Genomic DNA, 25,910 nt, shown 5'->3' with positions numbered 1-25,910 from the left:
AGCCCTGAGCTGGGACCCCTGAGATGGGGGTTCTATTGCCAGGGCTCCCAAAGATTCCCTCGTGAGAGTTTAGCCAAGTCACTTAGTCTCTGTGTGCCTCAGTTCCCATCTGTACAATGGTGACAAGAGCCCTGCCCTGCCTCACGGGCTGCTGGGAGGGTGAACATATTAATGACTATAAGCTGCTCCGAGAGTACAGTGATGGAGCCATACAAGTATCCAGATACTTTTTAGAAGTTTCATTTAGTTGTAGCGGTAACCTTGAAAATTAAAGCAGTTTAAACAAATGCATGGTAAGCTGGCCAGTGGGCGGGTTTGGGACCCACAAAACCCACACCCACAGGTGCTCCTGTTATAGTGGGCATGCAGAACATGGAGCTGTGACGTGGATGCTGAGGCTGTCACTGATGGAGCTATAGCCACCACATACTTCCTCCCAACAGCCAGCTTAGCTGGATCCTCTGCTGAGCAGCATAGCTAGCCACAGTGGACCAGTTTGAAAGGAAAATGTATCTTGCATGGTGGAAATGTCTTTTCTGCAAGTGGTAAGGCCCCCTGCTCTGTAACTGACAGGGTTCCAGTCTGTATTGCAGGGATTGGGCAGAACCAGATCTGTCCATTACTGGAGAACCAATATCCACAGTGGGACAGACTGGTATACTAGACTGCTTGGAGACAGGAACCTTTCAATAGACTGTATCACTTTCCCTGCTCTCCATCTGAGAGGGCTATATGTCTACAATTGATGAGTTGTTAACAGCATAACTGTCCAAGGAGGGCACAAACATCAATGCATTTAGTGTCTGCTGCGGGGCGGAGGTTGGTTTCCGTGGCCGGCAGTACCGCCTAGTGGTGATTCTCTTGGCTGTGTTGCCTAGTGTTGAGAGTTCGTGGTTGTGTCACCCAGTGATGAAACTCAATATCTGGGTCGCCTAGCAGCTGGAGTCCATGGCTGTGTTCTGCAGTGACAAAAGTCAATAGCCATGTTGTCTAGTGGCTGGGGTCAGTGCCTGTATTGCCCAGTGGCTAGGGTCCATGGCGGTGTCGCCCAGCGGTGAGGGTTCTTGGCCATGTTGTGCAGTGACAAGAATCAATGGCTTCATTGCCTTATAGCTGGGGTCAATGGCTGTGTTGACCAGTGGTGAGAGTTGGTGCCTCAGTTCCCATCTGTACAATGGTGACAAGAGCCCTGCCCTGCCTCATGGGATGCTGGGAGGGTGAACACATTAATGATGTTATCAAGTCAATTAACCTCAGTGTTTTCATGTGTAATACGGGGTTAGCCCTCCCTGAAATCCCAGCGTTTCTGTGACAGGGAATGAGCTGATGCTGCTGTATCAATGTAACATTTCACCCCAACACACAAGAGCAGCCACCCCCTTAGGATAATTTAGAGAACTGTCCCTTGGAAAACTTGTTTAACTATTGGTGATGAAGTGTGGATCCTCGCACGTTCCTCTCCTGCAGCCCATGGCTGAGCCTGGTATGAAGATTCCCCCATGCACCCTAAGCTTCCTTTATATAAAATAAATCCATTCCATTTGGGGTGGTTCCAAAGAACTGTGTTGCTAACCTTTCCCCAAGACCTAACCCATGTCCTTCTCCCTGTAATTTATCAGTTGCCAGCATGCTTTTGCAATGGCAAATTGCCATGGCTGTAGGTGGGAAGGGTTTTTGTTTTGTTTCGTTTTACTTTTGCTTGTTTTAAAATAAGGAACAAGTTCTCCTGTAATTCACTACGTGCCAGGGAAATCCCCAGGGACTGTTGAAGCCAGTTCAGTCCCATTAGTGCTGCAGTCTGGGCCCATGTTCTGCATGTCCACAGAACTCCATACCCTCTTCCCAAAGCCATCCCTGCTCTGACACAGATTAGGTCCTTTCTCTTCAGCTGGGTCGGCAGACCTTAATGAAAGGTCACATCTTCCACACTGTAACCCCGAGAGCCACAGATGCTTCCTGTCTGCTCCCTGCTGAGCAGCTAGAAAGGACCCCCTCCACTGGATGGGAGAGGATGGGTCCAAGCTCACTCATAGACTTTTAGACTCTATGGTCAGAAGGGACCAATATGATCATCTAGTCTGACCTCCTGCACAATGCAGGCCACAGAACCTCACCCATCCATTCCTCTAATAAAGCTCTAGCCTATGACTGAGTTATTAAAGTCCTCAAATCACGGTTTAAAGACTTTAAGGTACAGAGAATCCACCAGCAAGTGAGCTGTGCCCCATGCTACAGAAGCAGGCGAAAAACCACCAGAGCCTTTGCTTATCTGTTCTGGGGGAAAATTCCTTCCTGACCCCAAATATGGCAATCAGTTAAACCTTGAGCATGTGGGCAAGATTCACCAGCCAGACACCCAAGAAAGAATTCTGTATAATAACTCAGAACCCACCCCATCAAATGTCCTGTCACAGGTCATTGGCATATCTACCACCAGTAGTCAAAGATCCGTCAATTGCCAAACTAGGCTGTCCCATCATACCAAGCCCTCCATAAATTTATGAAGCTCAGTTTTGAAGCCAGGTAGGCTTTTTGCCTCCACTGCTCCCCTTAGAAGGCTATTCCAGAACTTCACTCCTCTGATGGTTAGAAACCTGTGTCTAATTTGAAGTGTAAACTTCCTAATTGCCAATTTATATCCATTAGTTCTTGTGTCCACATTGGAGCTGAACTTAAATAATTCCTCTCCCTCCCTGGTATTTATCCCTCTGATGTATTTATAGAGAACAATCATCTCTCTCCTCAACCTTCTTTTGGTTGGCTAAACAAGCAAAGTTCTCTGAGTCTCCTCTCATAAGGCAGGTTTTCCATTCCACGGATCATCCTAATAGCCCTTCTCTGCACCTGTTTCAGTTTGAATTCATCTTTCTTAAACATGAGGGACCAGAACTGCAAACAGTATTCCAGATGAGGTCTCACCAGCGCCTTGTATAACGGTCTCCACTATCGGTATAACGGTCTCCCTATCTCCACTGGAAATACCTCTTTGGATGCATCCTAGGACCACGTTAGCGTTTTTCACGGCCACATCACATCGGCGGCTCATAGTCATCTTGTGATCAATCAATACACCCAAGTCCTTCTATTGCTCTGTCACTTCCAACTGATGCGTCCCCAGCTTATTGCAAAAGTTCTTGTTACTAGCCCCTAAATGCATGATCTTGTAATTTCCACTATTAAATTTCATCCTATTTCTCCAGTTTACACAGTCATTCAGATCTTCTTGTATGATATCTCGATCCTTCTCTGTATTGGCAATACCTCCTAACTTTGTGTCATCCGCAAACTTTATTAGCACATTCCGACTTTTTGTGCCAACGTCAATAATAAAAAGGTTAAATAAGACTGGTCCCAAGACTGAGCCTGAGGAACTCCACTAGTAACCTCCCTCCAGCCTAACAGTTCACATTTCAGTATGACCTGTTGTAATCTCCCCTTTAACTAGTTCCTTATCCACCACTCAATTTTCATATTAATCCCCATCTTTTCCAATTTAACTAATAATTTCTCATCCGGAACTGTATCAAAGACCTTACTGAAAGCTAGGTAAATTAGATCCACTGCATTCCCTTTGTCTAAAAAATCTGTTATCTTCTCAAAAAAGGAGATGAGTTTGGTCTCGCACGATCCACCTTTTGTAAAGCCATTTTGTATTTAATCCCAATTATCATTAGCTTCGATGTCCTTAACTAATTCTCTCTCAAATTTTTTCCAAGAACTTGCATACTACTGAGGTCAAACTAATGGGCCTGTAGTTACCTGGATCACTTTTTCCCCCTTTCTTAAAAATAGGAACTATGTTAGCAATTCTCCAGGCATACAGTACTACCCCTGAGTTTACAGATTCATTAAAAATCCTTGCTAATAGACTTGCAATTTCATGTGCTATTTCCTTTAATATTCTTAGATGGAGATTATCCAGCCCCCCGATTTAGTCCCATTAAACTGTTCAAATTTGGCTTCTACCTCGGATATGATAATTTCTACCTCCATATCCTCATTCCCATTAGCTACCTTACCACTATCCCCAAGCTCATCATTAGCTTCATTAAAAATGGAGGCAAAGTATTTGTTTAGATATTTGGCCATGCCTAGATTATCCTTAACCTCCACCCCATCCTCAGTGCTTAGTGGTTCCACTTCTTCTTTCTTGTTTTTCTTCTTATTTATATGGCTATAGAACCTTTTACTGTTGTTGGTTTAAATTCCCTTTGCAAGTTCCAACTCTACTTGGCTTTTGGCCTTTCTCACTTTATCTCTACATGTTCTGACCTCCAAGAGGTAGCTCTCCTTGCTGATCCCTCCCATCTTCCACTCCTTGTAGGCTTTCTGCTTTCTCTTAATCACCTGTCTGAGAAGCTTACTCATCCAGCTTAATCTACAACTCGTGTCTATTAATTTTTTCCCCTTTGTTGGGATGCAGGCTTCAGATAGTTCCTGCAACTTTGACTTGAAGTAATTTCAAGCCTCCTCCACCTTTAGATCCATGAGTTCTTCAGTCCAGTCCACTTCCCCAACTAATTCTCTTAATTTTTTAAAGTTAGCCTTTTTGAAGTCAAAGACTCTAGTCACAGATCCATTTTTGTTTATCCTTCCATTTAGTTTGAACTGAACTAGTTCATGGTTGCTTGAACCAAGGTTGTTTCCTACAAGTTCTTCTATGAGGTCGTCACTATTCACCAATACCAAATCTAAAATGGCATTCCCTGTTGGTGGTTCAGTAACTATTTGGTGAAGAAATCAGTCAGCTATCACATCCAGGAAAATCTGGGCCCTATTATTACTACTAGCATTTGTCCTCCAGTCTATATCTGGGAAGTTAAAGTCTCCCATAATCACACAGTTCCCAGTAGTATTTACTTGATTAAAAAAGCCTTAGAGAGGTCTCTATCCATGTCCAAATCAGATCCTGGTGGTCTGTAGCACACCCCAAGCACTATCCCAGGGGAAACTCTAGGAGTTTTCTTCCCCAATGTGATTTTTACCCAGACAGACTCTGTCTTATCAATTCTATCACTTCTAATATCTTTACAGTCTACCTCATCATTGATATACGTTACTTCACCACCTTTGCCTTTATATCTGTCTTTCCTAAATAGCACATACCCTTCTATACGTGTACACCAGTCATGACTACTATTCCACCATGGTTCTGTTATTCCTATTATATCTTGTTTCACTTCCTCTACCATAACTCTAGTTCCTCCATTTTGTTACCCAGCCTACTTGCATTAGTATACAAACATCTTAATTTTTGCTGTTTGGCTTTGCTCACATTCCTTACCTGATTTGGCAGTCATTCTACTGCCAATATCGCCTATTAGACTGGTATCTACACTACTCTTCCTCTTAATGTCCATTCTGTTCCCCACTGCTGTGTTCTTTCTTACTTCATTTGCCTCCCTCTCAATGCTAAAATCAGGCGTGGAGGTTACCTGGGCATCTCCCAACCATCTCCTTCAACTCCCTAGTTTAAAGCTCTCTTAATCAGTTGTGCCAGCCTACATCCCAGAAGTGTATTTCCCTCCCTACTCAGGTGAAGTCCATCCCCAGAGAACAGTCCTCTGTCCACGAATGCCTCCCAGTGACCATATATCCCAAAGCCCTCCTTATAGCACCACTGCCTGAATCAACCGTTGATCATCAGATTCTTGTCATGGCTTTGTTGTCCTCCTCTAGGGACAGGCACAATCCCACTGAAAATCACCTGAGCCTCGATTTCCTTAAGAGTCTTCCCCAGCCTGGCATAGTCTCCTTTGATACATTCCAGCAAGAATCTAGCTAGATCATTTGTACCCACATGAAGGACAATCAGAGGATTCCTTCCCGCTCCCATTAGGATCCTCTTCAGCCTCAAGTCCACATCCCATATCTTAGCACCCGTCAGACCCTTCTGTTCTCCAGATAGCTCTGGTTACAGGCCTGTCTCTTCTTCTCAGCAGGGAGTCCCCAGTCACATAGACCTGCCTTTTCCTGGTAACGGTGTGATTCTCCAGCCTATCCCCTGTTCCTTCTTGCTGCAACAACTACTATTCTCCTTTGAAATCCTCTGCAACTGTTCCTGTATTCTCCTGGAGCTTTTATTTGGTGGTATCTCCATTGGCTCATCCACTCTTTGTATAGGGCTAGCTGCTCTTCTCTTCTTCCTTGTCCTTCCACCTTCAGTAACCACCTGCTGTGCCCCTTCTTCATTTTCCAACTCCGCAAAACTATTTTTGAGCTCTATATCTCCTTCACTAGCCCGTCTTTTCCTCTGCTAGGTTCTCACAGTCACATGCTTCCACTGGCTACTTTCCTCACCCAGCATTCTCCACTCAGAGTTCCTTGGTCCTGCTTCCATCTTCAGGTCTGAGTTTTTCCCTGCAGCCTACTCATTCCTTTGCTCCATCATCTGCTCGAACCCCCTTCTAAACTCAACCAGAATTTCCACCTGCATCTCCAACCCTCAAATCTTCTCTTCCATCAGCTCTATGAGGAAGCACTTCATACAAACGAAGCTTTTTTGAGGTACCCCTTCCAGGATTATGTACATCCTGAAGCTTCCACATCCAGCCATCTTCATTGTCTCTTCCACTGTTTGAGTGATTACCACTACCACCTCTGTATCTGTCATAGCCCTTCCCCCTATTTCCTGTCAAAGAAAGACACAAAAACAAAACAAAAAACCACCAAAACAACCCTCAGTGAGCACCCCAAATATACCAGAACACCACACACTCCCTCCCCAAACTCTGCTCATTTTCATCTCTCTTTGCTGGCTCCTGTGTTGGTGAAGCTGTGCTGCTGCCTGATTGAGTGGCTGCCTTTATAGGCCCCTAATTAGGGAAGCCCCACCCCCTAATTAAGGTCAGCTGATCTCAGTACACCATCCACTACCAGCTACTGCAAACTGAAGGGTCAAAAAATGAAACATAACAAAACATAAACAAAGACACACAACTCCATAGAACTCACCCACTGCCCCGAAGGCCCACTCAAACTCCCTTGTTCTCAGCTCTGTTTGCTGGCTCCTCCCAGGCCCTGCTCTGCGCTCCTGTAAACTGCAAACCTGGGTGCTTTCTGTCAGTGTGGATTTACAATGTCCTGACTGTAGGCACAGCGTACCAGTCCTTCCTTGGGAAATCTGCGTCATCCTGAGTCAGTCTGCTGGCCCCCAACACCCATTATAATTGGAGTCACTACAATACCCCATAGGTGCATAACATTACGTACCCTTCCCATGACCCGTCAGCTCTCTGCACCTTCCGACAGTATTCCAGGCCCTTCTGGAGCGTCTCGCTAGACAAAAGGAGTTCAAGTATTTTCTTTACAGTTGCAAATATCCAATCAGAGATGTGGATGCTCAGTGCGCTTGCAAACCAGGCCAGGTTTATTTTGGTATCTAAATCCAGACCTGGGTGTCTGACTTTCAGCACTCAGCTTTAAATATTTTGGCCTGAACAAGCAGGCAGAGTGTGGCTGAGAGCGTCAGCAGATCTTGCCGTGGCTCCCCAGAGCCTGTGGCCAGTGTCCTTTATGACACACTACACCTGTCTCTTCAGGCCAAACTGGACAGTTGAGAGGCCGCCTCTCTCCTATGTGGTGCTATTGAGAGGTCTGAGCTGGCATCTCCTCAGGATAAAATTGGGGTGGGCCCATGATAGGATGTTCTCCCATTTTTAGCCTGAGATTTTGTCAGCTCGGGAGAGAGGCAGCTTCTCAGGTAGACAAACCAAAAGCAGGTTGGGTTTATTAGGGCAAAAGTAGCACCTTGGATTTCACCTGGAAATCAACTGGCAGCCAGTGCAAGTCACAGAGCCTGGTGTCCTGTGCAAGAACAAGGGCAACATATGAAGCAAATACACTGAGAGTAGTGACCCAGCATTTCTGTGGGCAGATTTGCATCTGACTTGCCGAGAATATTGCATGGATCCATGGTTATTCATTAATTTGGTGTATTTCTTTAAACGACTCTGTTTCAGGGAGGCAGGCTCTCATGTTTAGCTTGCACATAAGGTAGGTTCACACACAGATCGGTTTATAATTTGCTGTACTGGGATTTAGGAAGAATGGTTTTCTATCTGTGTCACACTGCACAATTGAGGGTCCATCTTCTTAATCTGACACGGGGCAAGATATCAACCATCTGGTTCACTGGTCCAGCCAGGTAAGCAAACTCTACCCCTGTTTCTAGAGCTGAGTGAATAACTGATTTTTAGGTTCAGTGGTTGAACCAGAAATTTTTTTTTTAACGGTTCATTTTGAAACAAACTGAATTTTTTTTTTGTGACTAAACAAAACATTTTAAAAAATTCATTCAGGTCAAAATGGAACATTGTGAATGTCAAACCAAAACCAACATTTACTAAACGAAATGTCAAATCTCAATGACATTTTCAAAACAGTTCATTTCAATTTGTTCAAAACAAACAATTTTGATATTTCCAAACTTTTATTTTCAGTTCTGTTTTGTTTTTGATGAATATGTTTGCTGACTTTGCCCCATATTCACAAATAGTTTTGATGCCCCCGAAAGCATTTTTCAGCAAATTTACTCTTTGCCCAATAAATTCAACCAGCTCTATTATTTTCACAAGCTTATTCTGTTCATTTGCATTAATATCAGCTGTCATCACTGTATTGACTTCCCCAGGGTGCAAGTTCTCTCCAAGTGACAATAAACTCTGAATCCAAGGTTTCAGGTGTCTCAGTTTAACAATTCCCCCTCCCCTTCTCTTCTCTTCTCCAGTACCTTATTTCCTGTGCCCTGTGCTCAGGGAATTTCTCATGAAAGAGTTTCAGCACCTGCATGACTGATGAGGTGCACTCCACACAGGTGTAGTCTCTCATAGTGTCAGCTGCAAAACATGAGAAGAGACTATTCTTATCAGTAGAGAGGGGTAGCCAGCAGTAGCAAGAGGAAACAGGTGGGACAAGATATGCTCTAGCCCAGGTTGCAGTTGAACTGTATCTGTTTAAATTGACACACTTGACAGTTTTTCAAAATATTGCATGGATTTCTTTTAATTACTTTAAAATATTTTTCTTTGATCATTTTTCATTTTCCCTTATTTTCTGGATAAGAGACCCCTAAAGCAGGGAAGGGAGACCCTGAGAGACTCTGGGTGAGGGGGAGAGACCCACAATAGGGAGAGGTATGGGGGAGATTTATCCCAAGGCTAGCGATCCAAGAGGAAGGGAAGCCCGCCAAAGAGGTGGCAGTGATCAAAGGGGGAGACACACCCAAGAAGGAGTGGAGAGTAGAGGGGCTTGGGTAAATGCATATGAGAAGAGAGAGCCCAGGGTAGTGACTATGTGGGGAAGGAGATCCTGGAGGAGGAGGAGAGAGATCTCAGTAGGGGACTCCATGAAGGAGCCTGTGGGGAGAATAAAATGGCAAGAAGCAGAGGAATGAACTGGCAGAGAGAGGGAAAAGCAGACAGCTACACAAGGGAGAAAAAATAGTCAGAAAGTAAACATGAACTGGAAAATGCTGATATAACCCAGGACCAGCCAGACTGGATCAGACCCACTGTCCATCCAGCCCAGTGTCTTGTCTCCAGCAGCTGCCAGCACCAGTGCCTTCCAAAGAAGGCTAAGAACCCTGCAGAGGCAGCTGTGGGATAATCTACCCCGCATGGACGTCTCATCCTGGTCTCGAATAGCTGGAGATTTAGCCCTGGAGCTGGACATTATATTTCCCTTCCAATACTCTTTTACTATTTACTCATGAACTGTTAGAGCCCTGGATATTTGGGATCGCCATACAAAGTCCAATCAGTCTTTGATTCGTGCTAAGTTCTGGGCAGAGAGTTCCACAGACTAATTACATGTTGTGTGAAAAGTATTTCCTTTCATTACTTTTGGATTTGCTGCCTTTCAACTTCATTGAATATCCCCAATGTCCCAGCTATGGGCAGTACCAGCATCACCCACATCAGTACAGGACTCAACAGATGCCTAAAAGCCAGAACTGGAGTTCACAGTACAAGGTTCCTGCCCTCCCTACTCAGTACAGAGGGAGGGTCAGAGGTACCAGGACCATCTCACGCACCGGACTTTGCCCCAGGCTGGTCCGCCTTCTTCTCAGGGGATGCAGAAGCCACCCTGTGACCTGGAGCGCTCACAATTGATCTTATGAGACCTCTTCTTTGGTGCAGACGATGGAGAACGGCTTCTGTGCCTCTTCAGAGAGATGCCTGCCCCGGAACAAGAAGCAGGAGCACTTTCCAAGCCTGAGGGTGATCTGCGGCCCAAGGTGGGCCTCAGTACCGGGTCAGGACACATGGCCAGTTAAGCTAGTGATATTTGAGGCAAAGGTCCTGTGCCAGCTGAGTCTTCTTCTTGACCAATCTACAGATCGAACAGCGCTTTTTAGGATGGGCTTTGTCGAGACAGAGCAAGCACGGCATGTGAGGGTTGCTGGTGGGAATCGCCACTACACACAAAGGGCTACAGTTGAACCCTGGCGAGGGTATTCTCTGGGAGCACAACTGCTAGCACTATATTTTATAACCTTTTCCCCCACTAACTAACACTAACTAACTCACTATCTACAATAAATTAGGCTAAGAAAAGGCTGAATGTGAAATTGTCAGACTACAACCACACAGAGCATTGACTCCAGCCAACGGGTGTTCAGAAAGAACTGGGAGCATCAGGGAGGCACCATCTTACAGCCAAGGGAGGGGCTACAGACATGAGGCGCAAGCACTGCCCCTCTATGGCTACTTCTAGGCAAAAGTCTCTGGCTCCGGCACATGGGACGTGCACACACCTACCTGGAATACACATCGGAATCTACTTGAAGAAGAACTTCTGTTTGCACTAGAGCACATCTTTTAGGGTATGTCTGCACTACCGGCTCTGCAACAAATGATGCAGCGGGAGTGAGTGAGCGGGTCATGGAAATCTGCTCAATTGGCCCCAGATGGTTGATGCAGTAATCCAGCTCCTTGAAAGGAGTAAGGGCATCTTCCGTCGATGCAGCGCCATGAAGACACTGTGGTATAGCACTGTAAATACGTCAATGGGACAGCAGTGTAGACCAGGCCTTAGAAAGATGCACATTGACATTATAATTACACTCACTGTTAAAATTTGTCTTGCTTCATTTTCCACTCATTACCTCTGAGTGGCAGTGTCAATGTGACAGCCCCCCTCTTTGGTCAGATGAAGCTTTGCACCAGAATTTGCTCAGCCTGGCGGGGCACTCGGTCAGTTTCTTCTGCCTGAGTCCCACTGTGGTATTTGGGTTTTCCCCTTATGCCAGGCAGGGTCAGCAGGTCCTTGCGCTCAGGGATCTGGAAGCCCGAGCTCCTTCCTGTGCTCTCTGGTTTCTGCAGGCTCTTACAGCCTGTAAATCCAGTATCCCTCCTCCTGTGTCATCTCTGTGAGGCTTCTCTGCTGCTTGTTAGCCAGTGTTTCCTTCTCCAGCCCACTTGCTCCTCTGGCAGCCAACCCACCCCCCTTCTTCCCAGCTCTTTTATTCTCCCAGCTACTGTGGGGCTGCCAACCAGCCTTGGCCCCAGTACCTTCATTAACCCCTTGATTGCTGGGCCGGCATGGGGTATATATACTCTGACAAGCACTCATTATGTTTTTCTACTATTGAAAATATCTTCCCCCTTGTTGTTACTTGTAGACTGTGATCCAATCACCTCTTAGCCTTCTCTTGGATAACCTAAATAGGTTGAGCTTCTTACACCTCTGATTAGGATGCTTATTTTCCAGCCCTTGAATCATTCGTGTTGGTCTAATTTTTTTCACAGTAGCTGTTTATTTTATATACTTCTATCACATACTGTCGGTTATATATTTGACACTTATGTCCTTACTTGTACATACTGCCCACCACGAAAGAGACAGGCAGAGAGAGAAGAAAAGACAAATACAGAATGCATAAGATCAAAGAGCAGAATGAACAGCGCAGGCGCTCCAGCAAATTACGGCTGTTGTCTCTGGGTATTTTGATAGCCCCAACAGCATATCAGGTGCTGTACAGACTGGTATAAACACAAGGTTCCTGGCAGTGGGAGGGGCCTGCTCTCCTGTCATTTATTTTAGCTTTTCACCACTTTTCACTTGGTTCCTCCCCTTGTGTGCAACCCATGGGATGGACGCTGGACTCTTGGCTCTGACTCCCCCGGCTGGTGCTGCCTCTGCCTCCATGGTGCTGAGCAGTGTCCTCACCCTTACCCTGCTCCACAGCTGATCAGCTGCCCCCAGGGGAGGGACAGGAGAACAGGGAGCACTGCTGCTGACCCAATGCTCTCGCAGCTGGATACTGGCCTCCTTTCCCCTCCCTTTCTGCTCCAGCACCCCTCCACAGGAGACTGAGCTGGCGGGGGAGGAAATGGTCCCCCTCCTAATTAAGCCCATGGTTGCAGGGAGGCAGTGAGGAGGGAGTGGAGAGGCAGCCCCCACGGCACGGGCCTGCAGGCCACCTGGCACCTCTGGTGAAAACAGCCTGGGCCCTCGAGGGGAGAGTTGCTAAGTGCATAAAGACACAGGGGTTCCTCAGCTTCCCACAGCAGTGCACAGGCAGTGGGGAGGGAGAGACCACTGCCTAGATTGGCAGCAGGCTGTAACTGACATCATTGCCCTGACACTACCCTTACCAAATATCTCCGAGGAGTTGAGGAGCTCTAGCAGCCGGCCGCCCCGCATGGTTTCGTATGTCGCGAAGCCTCCGTCAGGATTCCTCAGGCTCAGCAACTGCCGAGACACAGAGGGAAAGAGTCAGAACCAGCCTTGTGACCCCACTATAAGTCTCCACATCCCCCATGCAATCCCTCTCTGGCACAGAGGCCAGGAGCTGGCCAGAGCCAGAGGCACATTTACCATCTCCATGGAACAGCTGCCAGCTCTCCAAGGCCCCAGAGCCAGCTGGAAATGCTCACTTCTGCACCCCAGGACCTGAGCGAATGAGTTCCCTGCACGTGGAGTCTGTGCTGTGAGCAGAATCCCTGCTGGGGAAAGGCGCTGTGCTCTCAGCACTGGGTCAGTGAGCAGCGACCCCACGCGCCCTCGCTGGGACTGGGAATGGCCCTGATCTCTCTCCCACACATGCGGGGGGCAACCTGCCCATTTCCTTTCAGTCGCAACCCACTGCAGGTGGAGCCAGTTTGTTACTGAGCCTCCTCATTCAGGAGCCCCGACCCGCCTGCCTTCACATGCTGCTCCCCTCTTAGGACTCATGAGTGACCCCCATGGGCAGCAAGAGGTGCTGCACTAACGGCCCTGCCACAGGCTCCTGCCAGCCAAGCCTACCTTGTGCTCACAAGCCAATAGTGGTGGGCTGTGTTTTCCAGTCTGTTCCTAGTCACATGCACCTATGTTGATTTGGCATATGCTATTTGGTCAAACTAAGCCACAGTGTTCTTATCAACAATGTTCAAGGCAGGAAGATGAACTCCAGGAAGTTATGTCATTTTGCAGTCCTCTACAATGTGTGTCATGGTTTGTGGCTGCCCATTTCAACGTAGTGGACTGTCTCTAAAATGCCACTGAAATTCTGCTGCCGCATAAATTCCATGTCCAGTACGAAAGTGGTTCAGAAGGCTCTATTGCCTTTGTGGTAAATCAAACCCGGGTTGACGTTGAGTGTAGCTCAAAACAAAATAATTATTTGTCACTTTCTCTGTGGACCACGAAAATCACCACATATCCTCTACCAGTAATCCCTCAACCAGTAAATTTATCCACAACAGGCACAGTGAGGGCAGACGACCAACTGGTAGATTAAACAAGTCTTTAATTAATTATAGACGTGGCATATCAAGCAATTTTGTCACAAGATTTGCTACGCTTTCCTGTCTGTGAATACTGGGTGGAGTAATACTGCAGAAAACTGGTAACCATGGTAGCGGAGTAGATTTAAGTGTGCCTGAAATAATACAAATGGTGAATGAAGTTGTATGTCGATCATCCAGTGCTCTGTCGCTGAGTAACAGAATGCCCAGGTGGTAGTGCGTAATGTTTGGGCGTTGGTGCCCCGTGCTGTTCTGGCCAGTTTTCCAAGCAGGTTGTTGCGTGTTTTGACCTTAGTCACTGTCTTGCTAGGGTGGTCAGAATATGGTCGATCTGTTAAGTCACAATCTTCATGCAAAACATGGTTGAGTCACGTACATCTGCAGTGATTGAATCTTCACTCTTTTGCAACATGATTGAAGTTGGTGGATTTCAAATCAAAAATCGCTTTATCAAATCAATTCAAATTTATCAATCAAATGAATCAAATCGTTTTATCAGCTTTGAATGAATTAGTGATTGAAGTGAACTAGTTGAATAAATTGCAATGAAGAAAATATTCTCTCTGCATCATAAGAAGATGTTACTGCTGTCAAATACTGGTTTAGAACTCCAGCAAACTCTGGCTCCAAGTGCTTAGTCAGTGACTTCACAACTCAATGGTTTGGTTTTCTTTAAAACTTCAGCAGCAAAACTATATTGTTTGAATATTATTTTTATTTAATGTAAATTATTTTAATAGATTATATTCATTTTAAATGATCTTATTTTTAAAAAGAAAATTGTATTTAAATTAAATAAAATCTGATTTTTAATATTTTTTTAAAATATTTTTGCCACCTTGATATCATAATTAGTGACTGATATTCTGATTGGGAATTGGTAATGAAATTGGTAATTGTTTTGCTCATTTATCATTGCTATTATAATCAGTATAATCTTGGTAATTTTTTGTATATATAATCAAAATATTTGGACTTTTGTAGTATATATAAATTATAACAAAAGGTGAAAGAAATATTTTGACCTTAATCATTTCAATAAGTTTTGACATTTTTGCTGAATTGACGTCCTCACAGAACTTTTCAATTTTGTCAAATCAGCATCTTCCATGAGAAAACCAGTCTGTGTGAAACATTTCAACCAGCTCCTCAAAACAGAATGAAGGTGTTGGCTCACACCCACCACCACAGACCCTTAGCTCTGCCCTGTAGGCATGCCAGCACTTTATAATATCCTTGCATTGTAAGTGGGTAATATCTCCCTAAACCGCTGGACGTCAATGGTAGAAGATCGCATGATACATCATTAGCCTGTTTAATTGTGATTATGCTTCTGGAAACTAGGAGCAGCACCTCAATGAGCCCATTGTGCTCCCTGTCAGCCCCTGGCATGTACCAGCTACAATGGACTGTGGGACTGCAGGAATGCGATTCCTGGTTGGAACCAGGGGGACTTTTTGTTTGGGATGAGTAACATTCTGTGATAAGCCCAGCTCCTACAGCTGCCCCAATGGGACAGAGTTAAGGCTGTGGCTAGTGGGGTGTGTGAAGCAATATCTTAACTGTGCATTGCCAGGGATTCATAAATAATAAAAGTACAGCCCCCAGATGTGCTGCTGCTGCTCCTGCTGCGAAGCCTCCTCTGGGACCAGTTTCAGCAAAAGTCACTTTGCTGGCCTCACTTGGTTCCTGCTGCTGGCTCCCACCATACCCTATGCTGGATTCTGGGGCCAGCAGGCACCTTCCCAGCTGACCAGGTCATCATACATCACCACTGGCTTCTTGCTGGGTGCAGTACCCAGCACCTGGACAAACTCTTCATAAAACAGGCATGAAGTCGGTGAGCTGCCCCAGGTGCAGTTCTGATCCCTGGTTTTCCTGTACTCATCTTGAACTGCTTAATGTGCTCCCTGCACCAGTCACTGGTCCAGTAAATTTGCATAACTGCCAGCTTCTTTGCTGTGTGCTGGTATGCGTGATCATTCCTACTACACTAACTAAAACTTACTGTTTAGCTGACTTTGCACCAAAGATTCACCAAAATCTGGCTGTGTTCCCATGACCATGAAGCAGGGCACTTTGCAAAAGACTCCTTCTGTTCAGTCTCCATTGCAAACACTGAAGGTCTCTGAGGGGGTGTTTGCAGCTCGGTGTTCAGAAGACAATGGAAAGGTTAAACACTGATTCACCAACCTGCTGCACCACCTCAAGAGGGGCTTGATTCCATTTCCCTGGAGTCAATTGGTGACTCTTGGAACAGAGATGATAAAGGGAGCTGGCTCATGGGATTGTGGGAATCCTTTGGCAGACTCCTAGGACCAGAACTGGGCAGGGCTGTGTCTACACTGCAAAACAATAGGACTCAAACCCTGGATCCCAGCTTGACTTGACTCTGTCCCTGCAGGGTCCCAGGATCCTAGGTCTGAACCCAAGTTAGAGAGATTTGTGTGTAGACAGTAAGGGGGGTTTGGGCTCAAGCTCAAATGTGAGCCCAGGCTTACACCACAGTGTGGACATAACCATAACCTGACATCTTTCCCAGAAATGGAATCCTGGCAAACCATCTTCAGGCTGATCTAATTATGGAGCTCTTAGAAACCCTGCAAAATTCCACTTCAAATAGAAATTTTGTTGTAACCTTAACAGTGGCGCAGACATTGCCACCCCGTAACAGCTGTTTCATTTCAGCAAACAGTGTCCCCAGTCACAGGACATTAACAGGCCACTAATGAGAAGAGTCGGAGAATTCCATGCACAAATACCCTGAAATGCCATTTCTTTTCATGCTACCTCGTCTTTACCACCAGGGGTTCCCCTCTGGGCTTCCCCATTCTGCTTCCCCCCATCGGGCCCCTGACGCCTCTTACCACATTCACAGCATCGAAGAGGCGTCCTGTGTGGATAGGCTTTGCTATGAAGGGACACTTCTCCTGCAGCAGCAGCACCGACTTCAGCCCCTCCGCAGTGCAGTCAGCCACAATCCAGCCACAGTCACGGGTGCTGAAGGAGAATCCGCCCTGGGGAGTCAAGCACCACAACTTAGCACCAGAAGCATGGACAGCCAGGGAACCCTTCCCCTGCCACACTCTGGCGCTGCCCAGGGGAAGGTGAAGCCCCTCACCGAGCCCCAAATTACAGTTCCGTGTGTGCACACAAAATGGGATCCCCATGGTCAAACATATGATTCCTCATAGAGTGCACAGAAGTCATGGCTGGGCAGGAGAGTCCACGAGGGAAGGAATGGTGAGACCCACAGGGCTGAAATGTCCCTGCTTTGGTATCGGACACGGTACCAGCTACCATGAGACACAACCCAGGAGGTTCAAATGAACAGACCTTTACTGCAGCCTTTCAGAGACCACGCACTGCCTGAACCACACCTGGGACCATCTGGCTCACTCCTGTGCACACCTATACTGGGGCTCTGACAGGTACAGTCCGCAGCAAGGGGAAAACCTCTAGGCATCAGTGAGAATAGGGAAGGAGGAATGGGGAAGAACAGAAGGAAGAGTGACAGGGTTCATTTATTTTACATAGTAGTACAGGAAACAGGAAATAGCCAAATAGCCACATGCTATACAACAACCAAAGACAGGATAACAACAGGTGTGTGTTAAAAACGACACAGAAGCAATTAACAAAGGTCAATGAGCACAAAGGACAAATAGAACAGGGCTAAAATAAAACACACACAGGAAAAGGGGCTCTAAAACCGTCTTGGGCTACTGGGCAGCAGGTTGTCTGCACAGTCCCATGTATACTAATGGGTCCTATACAAACAATAAATAAATGATCATTCTTGTAACCATCCTACCCATTGAATCCATCAGGAGGCTGGGGAGCCAGAAGAGTCTCTGCTTAGCATCAAGGTGGCACCATGAGCGTCTTGCTATGATGACAACCTACCCAGCTCTCACCCCATCTGTGACCAAGTAAAACCGGGTGCCTAAAAACTCACGAAATCACTAAAAACAGAACTCTCCACTGCTGATAAAATACCCCTACCTCAGGAATACCCCTAACAAGAGTTATAATCACCAAAGGTTATGAAGAAGAGACACAAAGGCATTGGGAAGTTTTAGGGAGGATACAGAGAAACTTAAGTACAATGGGTCGTAGATAAGATAAGCTTTGACTAGTGAATTTATGCCGACCATCTGCACAAGCAGTGAAGGTCACAAATAAATTATAATTTGGGCATGAGAAGTCTTATGTAAAATACTTGGGCAAGGAGGAGGACACATGGGTGCCAGTGCATGACTGCTTATATTTTGTTACAAAGGGTATTGAATTAGTAGAGATAAAAGAGGTAATTAGTTTTACCTGTATAATGTAAATGAAAAACAAGCTCTTTGGAAAGCCAACTCCGGACTCCAGTTTTAAAATCAAGCTGCCAGAACTTTTACCCCTCTGCATGACGTGACATGTAGAGACATTGGAACACCCATGCGAGTGGATCCCGACTGGCCATTGGGTGATATTCCCAGTATATTGGGAGTGGTGAGCTTAATGGCTTTGCTTAGCATATGTATTCTGTGTGTGTTTCTAATAAATGGATGTTTAAAGCACCTCCCTGTAAGGTTCATTCACTGGGAAAAGGTCCCACGGAGTCGTAGAACCCTGAGCCCCAAGGGAAATGGGTAAGGGCAGATACTTAAATCGACCCCCAGGTTTTGCTCTGAGCCCTCTGGATAAGGGTAGGTGCCTTATGCCTTGAGCTTATGGAAGGGAAATGGTGGGGGTGCCTAAACTGACCAGGTTGCACTTTGAGCCATTGGTAGGGAAAAGGTGGGGTGCTCTAGTTTGTGTGGGTAACAAACTAGTGCAATAGTTTTCACCCTAGGGGCTGGGATCAAATCTAGATTTGGAAAGTGCCAGTGGTGTATGAAATCCAGTCCCACACAGACACATTCACTGCACAGCTGAGCATGGCGGGAGGCCCTGTGGCAGGCCAGGCCCAGGGTTAGCACAACGGGGGCTGTAACGCAGGATGGTAGTGCCACAGCAGAGTGGAGAACTGGAGCTCACGGTGTGTCTGGCTGCGTGTCCCCTGGCTTTGCCTGGCCGGTTACATGAGACCCTCACAGGTGAGAGTGTGAAATTTACATTTTAAAAATATTTTTAAAAGGCAGAATAATGTTTCCCCAGAACTAACCACATTGGCCTAAACTGTGGTACTGCTTTTCTTCTGGTTACTTGTCCAAATAGCTGTGACAAAGCTCTTCCTCTACCTCAGTGGGTCCAGCGCTTCCTTCTAGCAGTAGGTCAGGGAACTGCTTCACTCCTTAGTGTTCTTCTACCCTCTAGTGGTGGGGGAGGGTAATATAGCCTCTCTAAGGTGGCCACTCCCTGCTGGCTCTCAGTCCTGTCTCTGATTCTCACAGGCCCTTGCCTCTTTGCTTGGGCTTTTGCCCCTCCAGTGAATGGCTGGTATGGAGTGGAGGGGCCCGGTCCCATCCTTGATTCCAGGTCCCAACCCATAGACCCTACAAATAGCAGCTTCATGCTGTGACTTCAGGAAAGCTGCTAGCTTCCCTGGGTTACTTCCCCGTGCCCCTTGATTTAATATCCACACCCTGCTCAGACGGGGGTCCCTCCTGGCCTCCTTGGGTGTGGCAGTGCTTAACTAAATGTCCAGTTCTATCTTCCCCTTCTGGCAGGGTCCTTTCCCTCAGGCCTCCAGGCCTGGGAAAGGTCCTTGCCCTCTTCGGGCAGGGTTATTCCCTCCCCCAGTCTTTGTACCTGGGTTCTCTTCTGCCAGCATTCTGCTCTTTCTCCTAAACCCTCCTGATTTCTGACAGTCTTGCCTGCTCACACACTCTGGTAGCTCACCTCACTCTCACAACTCTAGCCACACCCTTTCTCTGGAAGGGAGGCTTTTAACATAGCCTACGTATTCAGCATAGGGCTGATGCCAAAAACTCAATTTGTGCCACTCAAGGCTGTGAGTTCTAATCCTGTTGAGGACCCATGTGGGACTGAGAATATCTTATGTTCACATACTTATAAAAGTTAGTATAAAAACACTGGAGTAATTGCTGCAGTTATTTTATACTGCAGAAGTGGATGTTGTGTTAATACTATTTTAACTGTTGCATTTAATTTATCGGAATTGGTCCCTCAATGTACTTCCTAATGTTAAACACATTTCAAAGTCTATACAATTTTTGTTCCTCCCACAAACGTATGGGGAAAATCACAGTGCAGAAAATAAGGAAAGCAGGATTTACTACTGGAAATTTAGTCTCTGATCTACACATCACCTGCAACCAGCAGTGCCAGGCCTGGGCACATACCTTGCTCATCTGGCGATAGTACTTCTGGTAGTCGGGTGGATTATCCAGAACCTGCAAGAGATATAATGAGCACATATCAAGGAGGATGGAAAACATGCCAGCAATTATAAAAAAAGGAGCATCCACCCCGCACTGATGTGGCTCACAGATGCACTAAAACAAAAAACAATAACAATTAATTAATAATACATTAGATGTGAATGAAGGCAGAAAACCCAATATAGGCTGTGGAGACAAACAAATACAAGTGTGTCAGCATGCCAATATTGACCAATATTGCAAGTGCTGGAGAAGCCAACTAGGGACCGTGCTTCTCTTGACCTGCTGCTCACAAACAGGGAAGATTTGGTAGCGAAAGTAGAAGTGGGTGGAAACCTAGGCAGCAGTGACCATGAGATGGTCGAGTTCAGGATCCTGACAAAAGGAAGAAAGGAGAACAGAAGGATACAGACCCCGGACTTCAGAAATGCAGACTTTGACTCCCTCAGGGAGCTGATGGGCAGGATCCCTTGGGAGGCTAATATGAGGGGGAAAGGAATCCAAGAAAGCTGGCTGTATTTTAAAGAAACCTTATTGAGGGCACAGGAACAAACCATCACGATGTGCAGAAAGAATAGCAAATATGGTAGGCGTCCAGCTTGGCTTAACAAAGAAGTCTTTGGTAAACTTAAACACAAAAAAGAAGCTTACAAGAAGTGGAAGCTTGGTCAGATGACTAGGGAGGATTATAAAAACACTGCTCAAACATGCAGGAATGAAATCAGGAAGGCCAAAGCATGATTAGAGTTGCAGCTAGCAAGGGATATGAAGGGGAACAAGAAGGGTTTCTACAGGTAAGTTACCAACAAGAGGAAGATTAGGGAAAGTGTGGGCCCCTTACAGAATGGGGGAGGCAACCTAGTGACAGAGGATGTGGAGAAAGCTGAGGTACTCAATGCCTTTTTTGCCTCTGTTTTCACAGACAAGGTCAGCTCCCAGACTGCTTCACTGGGCGGCACAGAATGGGAAGGAGGTGAACATCCCGCAGTGCTAAAGGAATAGGTCCAAGACTATTTAGAAAGATTGGACATACACAAGTCCATGGGGCCGGATGCAATGGACCCGAAGGTACTGAGGGAGTTGGCTGATGTGATTTCAGAACCATTGGCTATTATCTTTGAAAGCTCGTGGCAATTGGGGGAGGTCCCTGAGGACTGGAAAAAAGCAAATATAGTGCCCATCTTCAAGAAAGGGAGGAAAGAGGATCCATGGAACTACAGACTGGTCAGCCTCACCTCAGTCCCTGGAAAAATCATAGAGCAGGTCCTCAAGGAATCCATTTTAAGGCACTTGGAAGAAAGAAAGGTGATCAGGAACAGTCAACACGGATTCACCAAGGCAAAGTCATGCCTGACCAACCTGATTGCTTTCTATGGAGAAGTAACTGGCTCTGTGGATGTGGGGAAAGTGGTGGACATGATATACCTTGACTTTAGCAAAGCTTTTGATACTGTCTCTCACAGTATTCTTATCAGCAAGTTAAAGAAGTATGGGTTGGAAGAATGGACTATAAAATGGATAGAGAACTAGCTAGAGCATAGGGCTCAATGAGTAGTGATCAATGGCTCCATGTCTAGCTGGCAGCCGGTCACAAGTGGAGTGCCCCAGGGGTCGGTCCAGGGTCCGGTTTTGTTCAACATCTTCATCAATGATCTGGAAGATGGGGTAGATTGCACCCTCAGCAAGTTTGCAGATGACACTAAGCTAGGGGGAGTGGTAGATACCCTGGAAGGTAGGGATAGGATACAGAAGGACCTAAACAAACTGGAGGATTGGGCCAAAAGAAATCTGATGAGGTTCAACAAGGACAAGTGCAGAGTCCTGCACTTAGGACGGAAGAATCCCATGCACAGCTACAGACTGGGGACCGACGAGCTAGGCAGCAGTTCTGCAGAAAAGGACCTGGGGGTAACAGTGGATAAGAAGCTGGATATGTGTCAGCAGTGTGCCCTGGTTGCCAAGAAGGCTAATAGCATATTGGGCTGCATTAGTAGGAGCATTGCCAGCAGGTCACGGGAAGTGATCATTCCCCTCTATTCGGCATTGGTGAGGCCGCATTTGGCGTATTGTGTCCAGTTTTGGGCCCCCCATTACAGGAAGGATGTTGACAAATTGGAGAGAGTCCAGCGGAGGGCAACGAAAATCATTAGGGGGCTGGAGCACAAGACATGAGGAGAGGCTGAAGGAACTAGGCTTGTTCAGTCTACAGAAGAGAAGAATGAGGGGGGATTTGATAGCAGCCTTTAACTGCCTGAAAGGGGGTTCCAGGGAGGATGGAGCTAGGCTGTTCTCAGTGGTGGCAGATGACAGAACAAGGAGCAATGGTCTCAAGTTGCAGGGCGGGAGGTCTAGGTTGGACATTAGGAAAAAGTTTTTCACTAGGAGGGTGATGAAGGACTGGAATGGGTTACCTAGGGAGGTGGTGGAATCTCCATCCTTAGAGGTTTTTAAGCTGCGGCTTGACCAAACCCTTGCTGGGATTATTTGGCTGAGGTTAGTCCTGCTCTGAGCAGGGGGTTGGACTAGATGATCTCCTGAGGTCCCTTCCAACTCTATGATTCTATGATTAGCACTTATATTATTCCAGCTCTATGCTCCATCCTCACCTGGCTGATTTCCAAAAACCCATGTGCTTGACTCAGACAGGAACTGAATTCTGGGTAGCCCTGAGCTCCAGCCTAGAAAAGGGAGATGGACACATAAAATAATGAGACTTAACAGCGAGATGCTGTGATCAAGAGCCGTTATAACTATAGTAAAGAAATAAATTACAACAGATCACATGGAATCTGTGCTAAGCAGAGTGCATACAAGATGGCCCATTGAAGGCACATGAGGTATTGTGTAGCAGCAAAGGAGAGAGGCCCTGTTGATTGCATGTCTCACTCCTTCCAGGAAGGAGAGACCTATGCATGAACTCATCCCATCAGTTTGGACTCTGGAGTGAAGGGGACAAGGAGAAATTGAATTTCTTTTATGCTGTCTGGACTCGGAGGGGCAAGGATTCCTAACCATAAGCAAGGAGATCCCCATGCAGCTAGGCATGGGTTAGCCATGAAAGACATTTTAAATTTTAAATTGACATATTACTAAAGCTCTGTCATCTTTTGAATCACTGACTGAAATTCATTTGTGTGTAAATGTTTTCTTGCTTTAACATGTACAGAACCCTGTTATTTCTTTTTCCTAGTTAATAAACCTTTACTTAGTTTATTATAGGATTGGCTACAAGGGTTGTCTTTCATGTGAGATCTAAGGTATGAATTGACCTGGGGTAAGTGACTGGTCTCTTGGGACTGGGACCAACCTGAATATTTTGTGATCTTTGGTATAAGTGACCATTTATCGCATAGTCCAGCTTGCCTGGGTGGCAAGATAGACTGGAGTGTCTAAGGAGACTGTCTGTGACTCCATGGTGAGACTACTGTCTACTTTGGGAGTTCACATTTGTTACTGAGTTGGTGAAATCTAACTATATAACATACCACCAGTTTGGGGTGTCTGCCCTGCTTTTTGACACTCTGCTCTCAGGTTGCAAGTCTTGGTCGTGAGCCCTCCAGACAGTGTGACAAACCCTATCTCACTGCCCAGGGCATTCAGCATCAAGTCTCTGTAATCACCCACTGTGGCGGGGGGCAGGGTCCCCTGTTCTGAAAATAATCAGCCTTGTTAGATGCCTCGGCCTTCTTTCCCTACTCTGTACAGCACATAGGAAGATGCAGAACGGCTCATCAACCTATTCTATTATTCAGTCGGGGCATCCTTGGAAGAGGTGTCTAAAATAGCATTACCACCTGCTCATAAGCAGGCCAGCGCTCATATGGCTGTGTGGCATCATGTGTCCACAGAGACACCCCAAGATGGGGATTAACACAAATTAAAGGATACAGACACACTGAATGGAGAGTCCACCTGCGGATTCAGTTCAGAGCTGTTCTTCCTCTTGGGCTCTGTTTGCAGATAGTCAGGTGCAATTTTAAAAGGTCTTACCAAAAGGTGTGATATCACAGTAATTCTCAGCCATGTCCTTAAAATACAACTGATAGCCATCAGATACACATTACAGCCTTCAAACTACCAGATGGTCAAAGCCTGACACTATGTGCACACCTGCCTGAATGCACACCCCTGCATTGACATACACAACTCAGATAAGTCAGGATGCATTTACTGATTTGAGCACGCAAACAAGGTGAATTCATTGTACTGGGCTTTTACATTCCACCCTCAATCTCCATGCAGGACACGTTAGCTACAGTATTACTGTGTTCTGAATGTCTAGTTTTGATCTTTACACTTGATAAACATTTAATTGAAAATAATAGATAATTCACCTATAAAAGATGTGCCCCTTGAGGATTTGAAAATGCAACAAAGGAAGAAATTACACAAGAAAAATAATTACTTCAAGGAAGGCTTGGACGGCAAATGCTGTATCCCAGAGCTGACTTCCATTGGTCCCCTGAAACAAAGAGTACGTGCAATAACCTTGAGAAGAACTTATCTTTCAGACAGAGGTCTCCCCTTCCTCTTCCCTCCAGTAATAACTACATGTGTAATATGGCAAAACCACGTTCCATTTTGGTTGCAGGAAGGGACAAGAAAGGGTTACTCGCCTTGTGCAGTAACTGTAGTTCTTCGAGATATGTGTCCCTATATGTGCTCCACTGTAGGTGTAGTCACGTCCCTGAATCTCAGATCAGAGATATTAGGTAGCAGTGTCTGTTCGGCCCGCACATGCGCTCTCCCCATCTCTTGCTCTGCCCTGAGGCTATCTAGTCTGTGTGGGCAAACCGTCCTCAGTTCCTTCTCTACTGCAGAGCTCATTGAGACAATCTCTGAAGCAGAAGGGAGGAGGACAGGTTCTGGAGCACCCATAGGGGGACACATCTCGAAAAACCACTGTTACTGAATAAGGTGAGTAACGTCTTCCTCTTTGAATAGCGTCCTTATGGGGGATCCACTGTAGGTGACTCTGCAGCAGAACAATGATGGAGCGATGAGCCTTTGTAGTAGAATCTAATATTGAAGATAATATTGTGGAGCCTAATATGGCATGGGATGCTGAGTAGTGAGTGACTGCATAATGTTCAGCAAATGTATGAGAAGGTGACCACGTTTCTGCTCTGCATATTTCTGTGACTGGAACGTTCTTGAGAAAGGCTATGGAGGTAAAAAGAGATCTCGTGTATGAACTCAAAGTTCAGAAGGAGGTTGAAGGTTGTGAGAGTGATAGCAATAGGCAATGCAGCCCAATATCCATCTAGAGAGCCTTTGTTTAGAGATTGAGGATCCCTTAGGTCTATCTGAAAGGCTTAGTCCTATCCAAATAGAAGGCTAACGCTCTCTTGACATCAAGGGTGTGTACTATTGCCTCCGTTTTGTCCCAGTGCAGCTTGGGAAAGAAAGCTGGGAGGTGAATAAGCTGATTTATGTGGAAGACTGAAGATATTCTCAGAGGGAATTTGGGGTGCAGTCATAATGTAACCTTGTCTTTGAAAAAAGATTGTAAAGAGAGGGTAACACCATTAAAGCCCCCATCTCTCCAATCCTCCAAACAGAGGTAAAGGCCATTAGGAATGCAGTTTTCATAAAGAGATGTATAAGAGAGCATGTGGCCATAAGTTTGAAAGGAGGCCTTGTAAGGCACTTGAGGACAAGGTTGAGGTCCCATGCTTGTGTAGGACATATGATTTGTGAGAAGTGGTTACCCATACCCTTGAGAAATCTCTTTGTTGTAGGATGAGCGAACACAGAGTAACCATCTATCATGATGAAAGACTGTGGTGGCTGCAAGATGCACCTTGCCGTAGCTTAGAGCTAATCCTGCCTTTTTTATCTC

At 46.1% G+C, this 25,910-nt stretch overlaps 1 protein-coding gene across 1 annotated transcript in view; it reads right to left on the bottom strand.

Annotated features, from left to right (window-relative positions):
* The window catches only part of LOC137153355 (lanosterol synthase-like), a 74,611-nt gene that overhangs the window by 6,935 nt on the left and 41,766 nt on the right, over window positions 1-25,910 (bottom strand). Inside the window, exons 12-18 of the mRNA XM_067548580.1 lie at window positions 24,474-24,530; window positions 22,675-22,746; window positions 20,030-20,080; window positions 16,601-16,750; window positions 12,600-12,696; window positions 8,732-8,837; window positions 7,213-7,278 (exon numbers count right to left, since the gene is read on the bottom strand). Coding sequence (XP_067404681.1) covers window positions 7,213-7,278; window positions 8,732-8,837; window positions 12,600-12,696; window positions 16,601-16,750; window positions 20,030-20,080; window positions 22,675-22,746; window positions 24,474-24,530 — 599 coding nt within the window. The remainder of the gene's footprint in view (window positions 1-7,212; window positions 7,279-8,731; window positions 8,838-12,599; window positions 12,697-16,600; window positions 16,751-20,029; window positions 20,081-22,674; window positions 22,747-24,473; window positions 24,531-25,910) is intronic.

Source organism: Emydura macquarii, unplaced genomic scaffold (assembly GCF_026122565.2).
Source record: "Emydura macquarii macquarii isolate MOO-44397 ecotype Brisbane River unplaced genomic scaffold, CSIRO-AGI_Emac_v2 contig_1253, whole genome shotgun sequence".
Taxonomy (NCBI): Eukaryota; Metazoa; Chordata; order Testudines; family Chelidae; genus Emydura; species Emydura macquarii.
Note: the sequence above shows the minus strand (reverse complement) of the source record. Positions and strands in the feature narration are given on the sequence as shown.